Genomic DNA, 15,776 nt, shown 5'->3' with positions numbered 1-15,776 from the left:
ACACACATCATCAAGTTGTACATGACTTTCATATTCCATACATCTTTGATCCATTTAATAGCTATAAATCACTTATCTTCCTGAACAACTTTACTGATTGATATGATTTCTTAATAATTTATTTCATAGATTAATAATTTATCTATACTTTAGATTCATTGCCTATTATTTTTAAAGTTTAAAGTTTATTCATTTTAGAAGTAGAGTGAGGAATATACAGAAACAAAGGTAGAGAGACAAAAAGTGACAGAGAGACAGAAAGAAAGAGCTCCTATCTGCTGGTTTAGTCCCTAGTGTCCCCAGTGGTCAGGACTGGGCTGCGTTAAAACTGAAAGAAGGTAATTCAGTCAGTGTCTTGTCATGGGTGGTAGAGACACTATCGCTGTCACCTATCACTTCTCTTGGTGTGCTTTAGCTAGAAGTTGAAATTGCGAACACAGTGAAGAGTCAAACCTAGGTACTCTAATATGTTTGTAGACATCCCAACTATAGTCTTGACTGTTAGGCCAAATGCTCACCCGGCACTGTCACTTTGAATAGTTGCATTATTATGCCCAAGATGGAGCATCAAAATCAAAACATCATTTGTCTTTTCCTTTGTCAGACACATTCATCCAGTAGCAATGATGAAAATAACTTCAAGGTTCTTCTACCAGTACCTTGCTCCATTTCTTTCATTCTGCCATATCGCTTTCAAACCAAGATATTGTATTAGTGTACCATAATATTAGCCTCCTTATAAATTTCTTGCCTATCTCTGATTCATCTCTAACCTAAGTAATATTACTATGTTTAAAAGGAAAATCAGAAAGCATTATATTCTGATTAGAAATCTCATTACCAAATGACGATATCCAAACTCATTTATCTAGGCCCTCTATAAGAGTGGCAAGTCAATATTTCTGGTCACTACCAAAGTTCTCTTCTTAACACCTCAAGTTACCTACATAAGTCTACTTATTGTCACACAAACTATATCTGCAGTACATGGTTCCCATTGGTTGTTCAAACTCCCTGAACATAGCCTTTCTTTTTTCTTTCTTTCTTTCTTTTTTTTTTTTTTTTTTTTTTTTTTTTTTTTTTTTTTTTGACAGGCAGATATAGACAGTGAGAGAGAGAGACAGAGAAAAAAGTCTTCCTTTTTTCCATTGGTTCACCCCCCAAATGGCTGCTATGGCCGGCATACTGCACTGATCCGAACCCAGGAGCCAGGTGCTTCCTCCTGGTCTCTCATGCGGGTGCAGGGCCCAAGCACCTGGACCATCCTCCACTGACTTCCTGGGTCACAGCAGAGAGCTGGACTGGAAGAGGAGCAACCGGGGCAGAATCTGGCACCCCAACCGGGGCTATAATCTAGGGTGCTGGTGACGCAGGCGGAGGATTAGCCAAGTGAGCCACAGCACTGGCCTGAACACAGCCATTCTATCAACCTTCCAGGACTGAGATCCAATGATACCCTCCCCCTTGAATATTTGGCTCATCATTTTCAGCAGAATTAACCCTCTTGATGCCTCAAAAATCTAAGCTTGCATCTAATTTAATGTTCCCTTCTCTGCTGCCCTGTGTTATACCTTTGTGGATTTTATCTTCTCTCCTCCAACCCAACTCAAGGAATTCAGCTCTTCTCATATGCATAGTTTCAGACCCTGCTACACAGAGCTTAGTGCAATGGATTTACATACTCGGTATATCATTAAATCTTTCAGGATTTTGGTATATTTATTGCAAATAATTGTGAATATAAAAAAACAGATAATGAGGTTGTTTAAAGACAAAAGCACACAGTTAGCGAAATTCTAAAGAAGGAAGATTTCATAGCTGAGTTCTAAAGTCTGCTCTGTGTCCTCACTGCCAGCCTTTCATACTCCTTTGCTCTTCCTTTTGTACTCAAGACTCTTCTGACCTTTCTTCTCAAGATGCAAATTTTCTCGATTTCATTTTTAGGATCCAATTTTCCCCTACACATAAGTTCTGAGTTCTTTTGTGTCTGTATGCAGTATTGCAGATAGATTAATTTGGGGATCTTTTATTGTTTTATAAGGTCCTGCAAAGTGGCATACAAAAAAAACCAGTGTCATTGTATGTACTCCTGATGTAATTTTTCTTTAGAAAAACCATAGAGTTATTAATTCATACCTGGAATCTACTTAAATATTACAGTGTGATGGAGTAACTCTTCTGAGAAAGTAGTGTGAGAAGTAGAAAACTTTGTGACATGTGAAAGACCAAGAGCAAAAGGTAGAAATCATACACTTGGAAGATTATGAAGAGCGCATACAGGGGGAAAGAACCAACGCAGAGTAAGGGCGGCCTTTCCTCCTGCAGATGGCTTTATTTGCAGCATTCAGGATTTCTGGATTGCTAATGGAGTGCCCAAATCCCTGAATATCAAGGATCGGATGTTTCAATACCTACCTGAGAATCCTATGCATAGGAACTGCAGAAAAAGGAGTAGAATACTGGGGACCTTGCAGGAGCGGCCCATGGCCCCCAGTTACCTATGCCAACTCCCTGACCTGAATAATATATAGTTGCATGCAGAAGTCCCTGAAGCTGTTACAGGCTCAGATGCACATAGACCTCTGGGAATATGAAGCATCCACAGTGCTCCGCACCTTGCTGATTGACTATTTCATCTCTCAGGGGATTATGCTAGAGTAGGAATGATCAGAACTAGAAGGGATCTGTAAGGATTGTATCAGACTCCCTCATTTTACAGAACTAGAGATGACAAAGTGGAGGAGACACCTCAAACTTATTTAGTGTTTTAGTTAAGAATGAAATTTAATCCTAGGCCTTCTAAGTCTATTAAATCCTTTCTAATTCATTCCTTTAAAGAGTGCTTAAGTCCCTGTAAATTAATTTCAGCACTTGAATTTAGTAGGTCATGGGAAATTCTCACTTGGATCATCCACAAAATGGACCCCACGATCACAGCGAGCATGATGAGAAGCATTAACATGCGTTTCTATAGTGAATATATTAGCATTCACTCCCTGCATCTCAGCCACAGTGGATGGCCTCTGGACTTACTTCCAACCCACAACTAGTAGCTGGCCCTAGCTTTACTTGAAGAGACCAAATACCAAGTGCAATTAATCATATTACTCTAGAAGAATGGAACATGAAACATTAAGATTGCCTGACCTAGCCACAGGAATAGGTGAAAAAAGTCAAGACCTAATATCATATGTGTATCACAACCAGCCACCTTTCATGGAGAGAACATCACTGTAGTAACAGTTCTCATCCGCAGGATGACATTCTGAAGTGCATTTCTAGATTGGCAAATAGGCACAATAGTTAACATGTCTGTTGGAACACACACACCCCATATCAGAGTTCCCTGATTCAAACTTCATATCTGCTTCCAGTTCTAGCTTCTTGCTATTACATACTCTGAAAGGCAGCCTGTGTACCTCAAGTACTTGGATGCTTGCCACCTACCTGGGAGACTCAGCTTGAGAACTGGCTCTAATCTGGATAAGCATCAAAGTTGTGGGTATTTGGAGAGTGAACCAGTGGGTGAAAGTCAACTTTGTGTGTGTGTTTGTGTGTGTGTGTCTCACTCACACTCATTCTCACTATCTCCTCTTATCTACCTAGTCTGTCTATATTATCTATGTATTTATCCATGTATCTGTCTGTCCAGGTATCTATCATCTGTATATCACCTATCTACTTATCTTTCTTCTCTGTCTATGCCATTATTAAAAACATAATGCATATGTATTACTGAAAACTGGTAAAACAGATAAATAGACAATATATATTCTTAAATCTCACTATCAAGAAATGAATAAAATTTCTCCCAAATACTTTTTTTAGACAATTGTAAATCCGTAGTTGTATGTGAAATAATCCTTTACAATGGTTTATACATTGTTCTAAACTATCCATGCTATAAATCTGTTGTGGCAACATATCTTCTATTTTCATGAGTATAACTTCTTTGATGTTTTCCTTCATATTTAACAGTTGGGAGAATACATTCTACTCCTCATTTTCTCAACGTTTCAAAATGTTTATGGAGAGTCAGACTTGCTTGCATAAGAGTTCTAAATTAGCTTTAAAATCATATTTTGGCATACCAAATAAATTCATAATTAAATATGTTGAGTTAGGAAGAACTGGCATCTTATTTTTTTTAACTTTTATTTAATGAATATAGATTTCCAAAGTACAGCTTATGGACTACATTGGCTCCCCCCCACCGATGACTTCCCTCCCACACGCAACCCTCCCCTTTCCCGCTCTCTCTCCCCTTCCATTCATATCAAGATTCATTTTCAATTTTCTATATATGCAGAAGATCAGTAGGTATACATTAAGTAAAGATTTCAACAGTTTGCACCCACATAGAAACACAAAGTGAAAAATACTGTTTGAGTACTCATATAGCATTAAATCTCAATGTACAGCACATTAATGACAGAGATCCTATATGAGGAGTAAGTGCACAGTGACTCCTGTTGTTGACTTTACAAAATGACACTCCTGTTTATGGCATCAGTAATCTCCCTATGCTCCAGTCATGAGTTTCCAAGGCTATGGAAGCCTTTTGAGTTCTCCGACTCTTTATCTTATTTAGACAAGGTCATAATCAAAGTGGAAGTTCTCTCCTCCCTTCAGAGAAAGGTACCTCCTTCTTTGATGACCTGTTCTTTCCACTGGGATCTCACTCACAGAGATCTTTTTGCCAGAGTGTCTTGGCTTTCCATGCCTGAAATACTCTCATGGGCTTTTCAGCCAGATCCAAATGCCTTTAGGGCTGATTCTGAGGCCAGAGTGCTGTTTAGGACATCTGCCATTCTATGAGACTGCTGAGTATCTCACTTCCCATGTTGGATCACTCTCCCCTTTATTAATTCTATCGGTTAGTGTTAGCAGGTACTAGACTTGTTTATGTGCTCCCTTTGACTCTTAGCCCTTTCATTATGATCAATTGTGAACTGAAATTGATCACTTGGACTAGTGAGATGGCATTGGTACATGCCACCTTGATGGGATTGAATTGGAATCCCCTGGTATGTTTCTAACTACCATTTGGGGCAAGTCAGCCTGAGCATGTCCCAAATTGTACATCTCTTCCCTCTCTTATTCCCACTCTTATGTTTAACAGGGATCACATTTCAGTTAATTTTCAACACTTAAGAATAACTGTGTGATAATTACAGAATTAAACCAGTCATATTAAGTAGAACAGACAAAAAAAAATACTAAGAGGGATAATGTATTAAGTTGTTCATTAACAGTCAGGGCTATGCTGATCAAGTCACCGTTTCTCATAGTGTCCATTTCACTTCAGGAGGTTTCCTTTTTGGTGTTCAGTCAGTTGTCACCGGTCAGGGAGAACATATATTTGTCCCTTTGGAACTGGCTTATTTCACTCAGCATGATGTGTTCCAGATTCTTCCATTTTGTTGCAAATGACTGGATTTCATTGTTTTTTTTTATTGCGGTATAGTATTCTAAAGAATACATATCCCATAATTTCTTTATCCAGTCTACCGTTGATGAGCATTTAGGTTGGTTCCAGGTCTTTGCTATTGTGAATTGTGCTGCAATAAACATTAGGGTGCAGACCGCTTTTTTGCTTGCCAATTTAAATTCTTTTGGGTAAATTCCAAGGAGTGGGATGGCTGGGTCGAACGGTAGGGTTATCTTCAGGTTTCTGAGGAATCTCCAGACTGACTTCCATAGTGGCTTGACCAGTTTGCATTCCCACCAACAGTGGGTTAGTGTCCCTTTTTCCCTACATCCTCACCAGCATCTGTTGTTGGTAGATTTCTGTATGTGAGCCATTCTAACCCGGGTGAGGTGAAACCTCATTTTGGTTTTGATTTGCTTTTCCCTGATTGCTAATGACCTTGAACATTTTTTCATGTGCCTGTTGGCCATCTGGATTTCCTCTTTTGAAAAATGTCTATTGAGGTCCTTGGCCCATCTCTTAAGTGGGTTGTTTGTTTTTTTGTTGTGGAGTTTCTTGATCTCTTTGTAGATTCTGGTTATTAACCCTTTATCTGTTGCATAGTTTGCAAATATTTTTTCCCATTCTGTCGGTTGTCTCTTTACTCTCCCGACTGTTTCTTTTGCAGTACAGAAACTTCTCAATTTGATGCAATCCCAATAGTTGATTTTGGCCTTGACTGCCTGTGCCTCCCGGGTCTTTTCCAGAAACTCTTTGCCTGTGCCAATATCTTGAAGGATTTCTCCAATGTTCTCTAATAACTTGATGGTGTCAGGTCATAGATTTAGGTCTTTAATCCATGTTGAGTGGATTTTTGTGTAAGGTGTAAGGTAGGGGTCTTGCTTCATGCTTCTTCATGTGGAAATCCAGTTTTCCCAGCACCATTTGTTGAATAGACTGTCCTTGCTCCAGGAATTGGTTTTAGATCCTTGATCAAATATAAATTGGCTGTAGATGTTTGGGTTGATTTCTGTTCCATTGGTCTATCCATCTGTTTCTGTACCAGTACCATGCTGTTTTGATAACTACTGCCCTGTAGTATGTCCTGAAATCTGGTATTGTGATGCCTCCAGCTTTGTTTTTCTTGTACAAGATTGCTTTAGCTATTCGAGGTCTCTTGTGCCTCCATATGAATTTCAGCATCATTTTTTCTAGATCTGAGAAGAATGTCTTTGGTATCTTGATTGGGATTGCATTGAATCTATAAATTGCTTTTGGGAGAATGGACATTTTGATGATATTGATTCTTCCAATCCATGAGCATTGAAGATTTTTCCATTTTTTGGTATCCTCTTCTATTTCTTTCTTTAAGATTTTGTAATTCTCATCCTAGAGATCTTTAACATCCTTGGTTAAGTTTATTCCAAGGTATTTGATTGTTTTTGTAGCTATTGTGAATGGCATTGATCTTAGCAGTTCTTTCTCAGCCATGGCATTGCTTGTGTATACAAAGGCTGTTGATTTTTGTGCATTGATTTTATATCCTGAGAACTGGCATCTTCAAATATTTGCTTAGTCTTTCCAGCTACGTTTATAGTGCTGTATCCATTCAATAAGGCTTCTTTTTAAATCTATCAATAATGCTTTAAAATGCTCTTGTGTAAAATTTCTCCTTAAAATACTTCTGAGATAAACTAATTTTTAATATTTGAAAATTGAATCATGTTAATTAAATATTTGCTTGTATTTTCAAATTACTACATTTGTATTATTATATCTTATTGATGAGCTTTTTCAGTTTTTAGCAATCTTTCTAACAGCTTTTATCTTTCTTGATCCACAAATTATATCATTTGCTGATAATGATAATATTGTCACACTTATTCATTTATCTAATCATTAATGATTTATAAAAATTTAAATCTGTGACATAGCAGGTAAAGTTGCTCACTGCAGCACTGTTATCTTAATGGGTGCCAGTTTGTATCCTGGCTGCTCCATTTCCATTCCAGCTCCTTCCTAATGCACCTGGGAAAGCAGTGGAAGATAGCTCAACTGCTAGGGTCCCTGTGGCCATGTGGAAGACTTGCATGAAGTTCCTGGCTCCTGGCTTCAGCCTGGCTCAGGTCTGAAAGTTATGGCCACTTGGGGAGTGAACCGTTAGTTGGAAGACCTCTCTTTCTCTGTGCCTCTACTTCTTCTTCACTGTAACTCTGACATTCAAATGAACAAACAATTTTTTTTTAAAAAAAAAGAAATTGAGTATATAATATATACAATACTAATTTCTGAAGATAAAACTTTAGTTACTGAAAAAACAAATGTTTCCTTTATTGTATACCTATATATGCCAACCAATATAATAGTCATTGTATATACATTAACTCTAACATAAAGGGAATTTTTAGTTTTGAACATTCTAAACAGACACATGAAAATGACACATTTAGGGAGCATCATGTATTTTAATTTTCTTTTTTTAATTTAAAGAAGAGAGAGAAGAAAAGAGATAGAGAGATCTTCATCCACTGTTTCACTCTCCCAAATACCCATTACAACCAAGGCTGGAGCAGACCAAAGCCAGGAGTCTGGAACTTAATTCGAGTCCCCTGTATGTGTACCAAGGACCCAAACACTTGAGCAATCATCTGCTGCTTCCCAGGGTGTTAATTAGCAAGAAGCTAAATGGAAAGTGGAAGAGAGATTTGAACTCAGGTATGATCGTATAGGATGCAGACATACCAGCAGCAACTAAACCTTCTGAGCCATAGTGTCTGAACCAATCAAAAGATGTTTTGCTATACATATTCATTAAATAATATTCAATCAACATAAATTTATCCACATACTTAAAAAATTCACATGTGTTTGCTCTTTATAATACTTTAAAGAAATGAGTAAATTGAGCCTCAGAAAGTGTGAGATTTTTTTTCAAAGCCATAGTATACTTTTTACAAATTTCATAATTTTTTGGTGGTAACAAATGACCCATCCTTTCAAGAAGTTTACAATTCAAACAGGGTATCATGTGTACTAAACAGAGAAGAACAAAATGCCATCTAGGGGCTATGTTATAATTCAACATAAAATGTTAAAAGCATAAAAGCATTAGAATATATGTTCTATCACTCATACGGGAAGACATGAAGCTAGAGGAACTGTGGTAAAAGTGCTGGAAAACAGGGAAGGTAACCCAGAGCTGAGTCAGTGCTTAGCCCATGGTATAGCTGTAGTAAATATGGTTTTGATGAGTAATGTAATGGTAGGCAATTTCCAGGCATATGAGCGTGGCGAGATAGTCTACATAGTGCCTATTAGAACAAAAATACAAAGGTTTAAGGCAGCTTATTGATTTGGTTATCACATGTAATTCAGTAAAGCTGGAGAAAATAATTTCAGATGACACAAGCAGTTAAGGATAGTAAGACATAAAGACAGACCTTGCAGTAATGGCATCACTAAGAGATAGGCAAAGCATTTCAGATTTTACCCTTGGTTGATAAGAGATTATAAGGCTATAAGACCTTGTATAATCAGATAGACACTAGGGAGATTATTACAACTGCAGAATGAAAAATTAAGGGAATGGTAAACAATAAGATCAGTTTGGAAGACAATGTCAATGGAAAAGGTGAAATGATAGAGAAGGCCCCAAATAGGGTAGCAACTATGGTAATGTAGAGGCAAAGAGTGAATTAAGGAAAAGTATAATTGGAGTTACAGGATTTAGTGTCATATTACAGACCAAGTGATGAGGGAAATAGCTAATTTAAGCCAACTGTTTCCCTTCATTGGACAGAGATTCCATTAAACATTAATGACAAATATTCATGGCTTGAGAAAAATGAATACTGTTTTCTTATTATTATAACTAAAATAAATTAAGCAAATATGCTAAAACTTGCTTTATGTATATGTAAGTTGGATTTTTTGTTTTGCTTCACCTTTTCAGATATTTATAATAGATTATATATATTTTCATTATGTCATTAATTAAGAACTAATTAAGAATTATGTCATTAATTAATATAATAAATTATATTGAGAGATTTCTAAAAATTCATAATTCTTTTAATCCTAAAATAAATATTGATTATATTGTTTAAATTTATTCAAACTTTCATAATTTTTACATGTTTTCATTATTGTGTGTAGTGTATAGGAATTTTTGTTGATATAATTATTTTCTCTAAAGCTCATTAGAATGATATTTGCTTTTTTGAACAACTTTCTGGCATTTTGCAATATTCAAGAGGAAGAAGAAAATTTATTGTTTGAATATTGGCAGTCAAACTAAAAGAAACAGTAATGATTTAGATGTGTGTAAAAATATAACTCTGATAACTTCCTATTTTTTCAATTATCACTTATTACTCATGATTTTACATATCATAATTTTAGCAAAATATCTTTTCAATTGGGATTGAAATTGACATAAAACATCTGACAGTAGTTTTTACAATATCTTCAAACTCAATATACAAGATTTCTACTTGCTACTTTCCATTTGATTACACATTCCAGAGGCTGGTCCATTTTTTAAAAAAAATTATTCAAGGTATGCAAGCTTCATGCATTTCATATATACAGGTTTAGGAATATATGGGTACTTCACATCCTATTCTCTCTCCCACCCATGCATCAATCCTTTTTTCTGCTCCCTCTCCTATTTCCACTCTTAATTTTCAAAAGATCTATTTTCAGTATACTTTATATTCATAATGTTAATCCTATATTAAGTAAAGAGTTCAACAAATAGTACGATGAAAAAACCACTCTTCCTCAACAGTAGAGACAAGGGTTGTAACATTCAAAATGTCCATTTCACTCTAATACATTACATTTTAGGTACTCTATTAGTTACCCCAGGTCAGGGAAAACATATGATACCAGTCTTTTGGGGGACTTGCTTATTTCACTAAGTGTAAAGGATTCCAGTTGCATCCATTTTGTCGCAAATGACAGCATTTAATTTTTTTACAGCTGAGTAGTACTCCATAGTGTATATGTATCATAACATCTTTATCCAGTCATCAGTTGATGAACATCTGGGTTGATTCCATGTCTCAGCTGTTGTACACTGCGCTACAATGATCATGGGGGTACCGTTAACTCCTTCATAAGCTGTTTTCTTTTCATTTGGGTAAATTCCCAGAAGTGGATTGTTAAGTCCTTTGGGAGGTCTATATTCAGGTTTTTAAAGTATCTCCATTCTGTCTTCCATGGTGGCTGCACCACTTTACAGTCCCACTAAGAGTGGATTTGAGTACCTTTTTCCTCACATCATCGCCAACACTTGTTGTTTATTGATGGCTGTATTTGAGCCATTCTAACTGGGGTGAGATGAAACCTCATGTGGTTTTGATTTGCATTTCCCTGATGGTTAGTGACCCTGAACATTTTTTAAGAGTCAGGTCACAATTTGAATTTCCTCTATTAAAATATGCCTTTTCAAGTCCTTTGACAGTTTCTTAACAGGATTGGTTCGTTTGTTGTTGTTGAATTTCTTGAGCTCTTTATAGATTCTGGATATTGATCCTTTAATAGTTGCAGTTTGCAAATATTTTCTCCCATTTTGTTGGTTGCCTCTTCACTTTGCTGAGTGTTTCTTTGGCAGTGTAGAGATCTTGGCTTGAGGTAACCCCATTTGTCAATTTTTGATTTGATTGCCTATGCCTCTGGGGTCTTTTCCAAGAAGTCTTTGCCTCTGCCAATGTGTTGCAGGGTATCCCCAATATTCTCTAGAAATTTGATGGTATCAGGTCTTAGAGTAAGGTTTTTGATACATTTTGAGTGGATTTTTGTGAGAGGTCTAAGATAGGGGTCTTATTTCATACTTCTGCATGCAGAGATTCAGTTTTCCTAGGACCATTTGATGATGAGATGGTCCTTGTTCCAGCGATTATTTTTGCTCTTGTGTCAAAGATAAGTTGTTGTAGATGCATGAATTGATTTCTATTCTGTCCCCTTTGTCAATATGTCTGTCTGTGCCAGTACAAGCCTATTTTAATTATAACTTCCCTGTATTATGTCTTGAAATCTGATATTGTGATGCCTAAGGCTTCATTTTTTTTAATTTAAGATTAGTTTAACTATTTAGGACCTCTTGTGTGTCCATATAATTTTAGCATACTTTTATCTGAGGAGATTGTCTCTGATACTTTGATTGGGATTGTATTGAATCTGTAAATTACTTTAAGTATTATGGACATTTTGATGACATTGATTCTTCCAATCAATAAACATGGAAGATTTTTCCATTATTTTGTGTCTTCTCTTTCTTTCTTTAATGTTTTGCAATTTTCACTGTAAAGATCTTTGCCATCCTTATTTAAATTTATTCCAAGATATTTAATTTTTTGTAGCTATTGTGAATGAGACTATTCTTAGAAGTCTTTCTCAGCCATAGCATTGTTTGTGTGTTAATTTTATTTCCTACCAATTTACCAAACTCTTCTATGAGTTTCAATAGTCTCTCAGTGGAGTGTTTTGAATCTCCTGTACACAGAATCATGTCATCCACAAACAAGGATAATCCAACTTCCTCCTTCCCAATTTGCACCCTTTTGAAATATTTTTGTTTCTTAATGGCTCTGACTAAAACTTGCAGGACTATATTGAATAGCAATGGTGAGAGTGGGCAGCCTTGTCTGTTCCAGATCTTAGGGGGAATGCTTCCAACTTATCCCCATTCAATAAGATCTTGGCTGTGGATTTGACAAAAATTACCTTGATTGTTTTGAGGAAGGTTCTTCTATACCCAATTTGCTTAAAGTTTTCATCATGAAAGAAGGTTGTATTTTTTATCAAATACTTTCTCTGCATCTATTGAGACAACCATGTGGTTTCTGTTCCTCAGATTGCTAATGTGATGTATCACATTGATTGCTGTAAACATTGATCACATCCATTGCTGTAAACTTTCTTCTTAGCACTGTTTTTGTTGTATCCCGTAAGTTTTGATATAATCTCTTGTCATCTTTATTCATCTCTAGAAATGCTTTTATTTCTTATGTGACCCACTGTTCATTCAGCAACATGCCATTCAGTCTCCATATGTTTGCGTATGTTCTAGAGATTTTTGAGTTGTGATTTCCAACTTCAATCCATTGCGGTAAGAGAAGAGGCATGATATGGTTTCAATTTTTTTTAAATTTGGCGAGACTTGCTTTATGCCCAGGCATATGGTCTATCCTAGAGAAAGTTCCATGCACTGATGAGAAGAATGTGTATTCTGGATTTATGGGATGAAAAGCTCTGTTGATATTCGTTTGGTACATCTGTTCCATAGAGTGGATTAACTCTGTTTTTCTTTGTTGATTTTCTGTCTGGTTGATTTGTCCATTGGTGAAAGTGGGATGTTGAAGACCAGGGTTAATGTTGTATTGGAGTCTATGTCTCCATTTAGATCAGTTAACATTTATTTAAATTGTCAGGTGCTCTTTAATTAGGCACTTACTTACTTATTATAGTCAAAAAGTCAAATCTTCCTGTTGCATTGATCCCTTAATCAATACATAATGTCCTCCTTTGTTTTTGTGTTAAAGTCTATTTTGTCTTGGCCATTCCTGCCCTTTTTTTGCTTTCCATTAGCATGGAATATCTGTTTTCATCCTTTCACATTCAGTCTGCACGTATCTTTGCTGGTGAGATGTGTTTCTTGTAGGCAGCAAATAAATGAGTCTTTTTATTTCATTTAGCCAAACTGTATCTTTTAACTGGAGAGTTTAGGCATTTACATTCAAGGTTACCATTGATAAGTAACAACTTTGCCCTGCCATTTTTCCATAAATATTCCTGTTGTTTACTTTGCTTTTCCTTTGTGTTTTTACTTGGAATTTTTCTGCCTTCATATTCTTTAAAAATATTGAGTATCTCTCTGTGTTTATAGCAATAGCACATCTTTAAGCATTTTTGTAAGGCTGGATATGTGGTGACAAATTCTTTCAATTTCTGTTTCTTGTGGAAGGTCTTTATTTCACCTTCATTCATAATGAGAGCTATGCAGGCTACATTATTTTTGATTGACAGTTTGTTTCTCTTAAGAACTGGACTATGTCTCTCCATTCTCTCCTAACCTGTAGAGTTTCTGATGACAAGTGAGTTCTGAGTCGAATTAGAGATCCTCTAAAAGTCACCTGGCATTTCTCTCAGGCATGTTTTAGAATATTCTATGTATATTTCACTGTGGAAAGTTTGACTACAATGTGTCATGCTGAAGATCTTTCCTGGTCATGTACTTTAGGAGTTCTATGTGCTTCTTGTACCTGAACATCCCTTTTTCCAAATTGGGGGATTCCCTGTAATTATTTCATTAAATAAGCCCTCTAATCCATTCTCTCTTTCCATGAGAGGTTGGTCCATTTTACCAGCTTGTTAAATAATGTTATCAGCTGTTCTCACTCTCTTCTGTTTACTTAATTTATTTTTAATTTTAACTATCTGAATTATGCCTAACATTTTATTCTTTTTAAAGTCTTAATTTGAATGCTTAATTCTGTTTTTTATTTGTTTTAAAAATAGGCCCAAAATCTCACAAGAATTTTTTCAGATTACATTATATGTCATATTTTGTTATGTAGTTTTCCTATTTTATTACAGCCTTCATTGTTTAGTATACACACATATACAATTTAAATTATAAGCATTATCAGATTTAATATTGCTTAAATATTAGATCATTTATAAAAGTTAATTATTTTATTCATATTCACTTTAAAAGCTATGTTTAAACTGTATAGGAGATAAATATTGAAATGCACAGATTTTGTGGGTGTGCATAATTTTTAAAATATCTTTTTGACATAATCTTTGAGAATAGAATATCTTCCCCATTATGTTAATTTTTCCATAACAGTATGAAATTTCCTGGAATGTGATTAATTTTAAACAAGGACAGTATGCTATATATTTTGCTTACCAGACTAATAATGAAGATCTTTTTTATTTAAAAGAAAATACATTGAGAAAATATTGTTTCACAAATTATATACTAGTTTCTCTTGGCAAAACCTGCAGTCTAGAATCTTAACCATTATCAGGTTGTCAACAAATATCTGACAGAAGATTTCGTAAATATGAACTAATACTCAAAAGAATATTAAAATATCTTGTCAAAGCAGATCTTTAAACTCAAATGCACAGTAATGGTAACTATCCACAGAACCTTCACATTTCAACATGTCTTCTGCTAAGAACTTGGTTTCCCATTAGTATTTTGCACAGTTTCCGACGAATCTCCTTGGTTTTGATAGAATATATGACAGGATTGAGCATCGGAGGCAGGAAGAGATAGATCAGAGACATGAGAGTGTGTACATACTGTGGGGCATGCCTCACATAGCGAGCAACCATGGACACACCAACCATGGGCACATAGAAGATCAGCACAGCACACATGTGTGACACGCACGTGTTGAGCGTCTTTAACCTCTCCTCCCGAGAAGCAATGGCCAGTACAGAGCGAACTATGAGTACATAGGAGATGAGGATAAGTATAGAATCCAGGCCAAAGGTAGAGATAACAATGAAGAGACCAAAAACATTACTGATAGTGATGTCTCCACAAGGCAGGTGGATGAGGTCTGGATGCAGGCAATAAGCATGGGAGAGTACATTGGCCTTACAAAAAGGTAACCTCTTCAGAAGTAAAGGCAGTGGGAGGATGACACAGAAACTGCGGATAATAACAGATATGCACATTCGCACCACATGGGCATCACTGAGCACTGTGGCATAGCGCAGAGGTTTACAGATGGCCACATAGCGGTCAAAGCTCATGATCAGCAGGACCCCAGACTCCATGAAGGAGAAGAAATGGATAAAGAACATTTGGGTCATGCATGAGTTGAAACTGATCTCTTTTAAGTGGAAGCAAAAAGTGGCTAGAACTGTGGGCAGTGTGGAAAAAGACACACCGAGATCATTAACTGACAGCATGGACAGGAAGTAGTACATGGGCTGGTGTAAGCTCTGCTCCTCCTTGATAATGAAAAGGATAAGGGCATTGCCCACAATGGAGACAATGTAGAGAGGACCAAGGAGCAAAATCATCCAGTGTTGGGAGGTTTCCAGCCCTGGGAGTCCAGTCAAGGTGAAAGGTGGCAATCCTGAGATGTTATGGGGGCTTCCTCCCATGCTGGGATTCTTGCTTTGATTCCAGGGCCACTATTCTGTAAAGAAAATAGACACTTTTGATACATGGCCTCTGCCTACTATTTTTAGAATCTTGTGTATTATCCAGATCCTCACTTTGGAGCATCAATCAATTTTGCTCACCAAATCACTCATCATTGCCTCTCCTTGATACTGAAATTTCTTTAGTTGTCTCAATTTGCTCATTTTATCAACCTGGCAAGAGAGATTG

At 36.3% G+C, this 15,776-nt stretch overlaps 1 protein-coding gene across 1 annotated transcript; it reads right to left on the bottom strand.

The window, feature by feature from the left end:
* Positions 1-14,578: 14,578 nt before the first annotated feature.
* OLFR644 (olfactory receptor 644) lies at positions 14,579-15,547 on the bottom strand. The gene is given in 1 exon segment (NM_001171464.1): positions 14,579-15,547. A coding segment is annotated over 1 exon segment (969 nt).
* Between the last annotated feature and the right edge of the window lie 229 nt (positions 15,548-15,776).

This window comes from Oryctolagus cuniculus, chromosome 1, assembly GCF_051225735.1.
Source record: "Oryctolagus cuniculus isolate XC-2025 breed Fujian yellow rabbit chromosome 1, ASM5122573v1, whole genome shotgun sequence".
NCBI lineage: Eukaryota > Metazoa > Chordata > Mammalia > Lagomorpha > Leporidae > Oryctolagus > Oryctolagus cuniculus.
The sequence above is the reverse complement of the archived record's forward strand: the minus strand, read 5'-3'. Positions and strand labels throughout refer to the sequence as shown.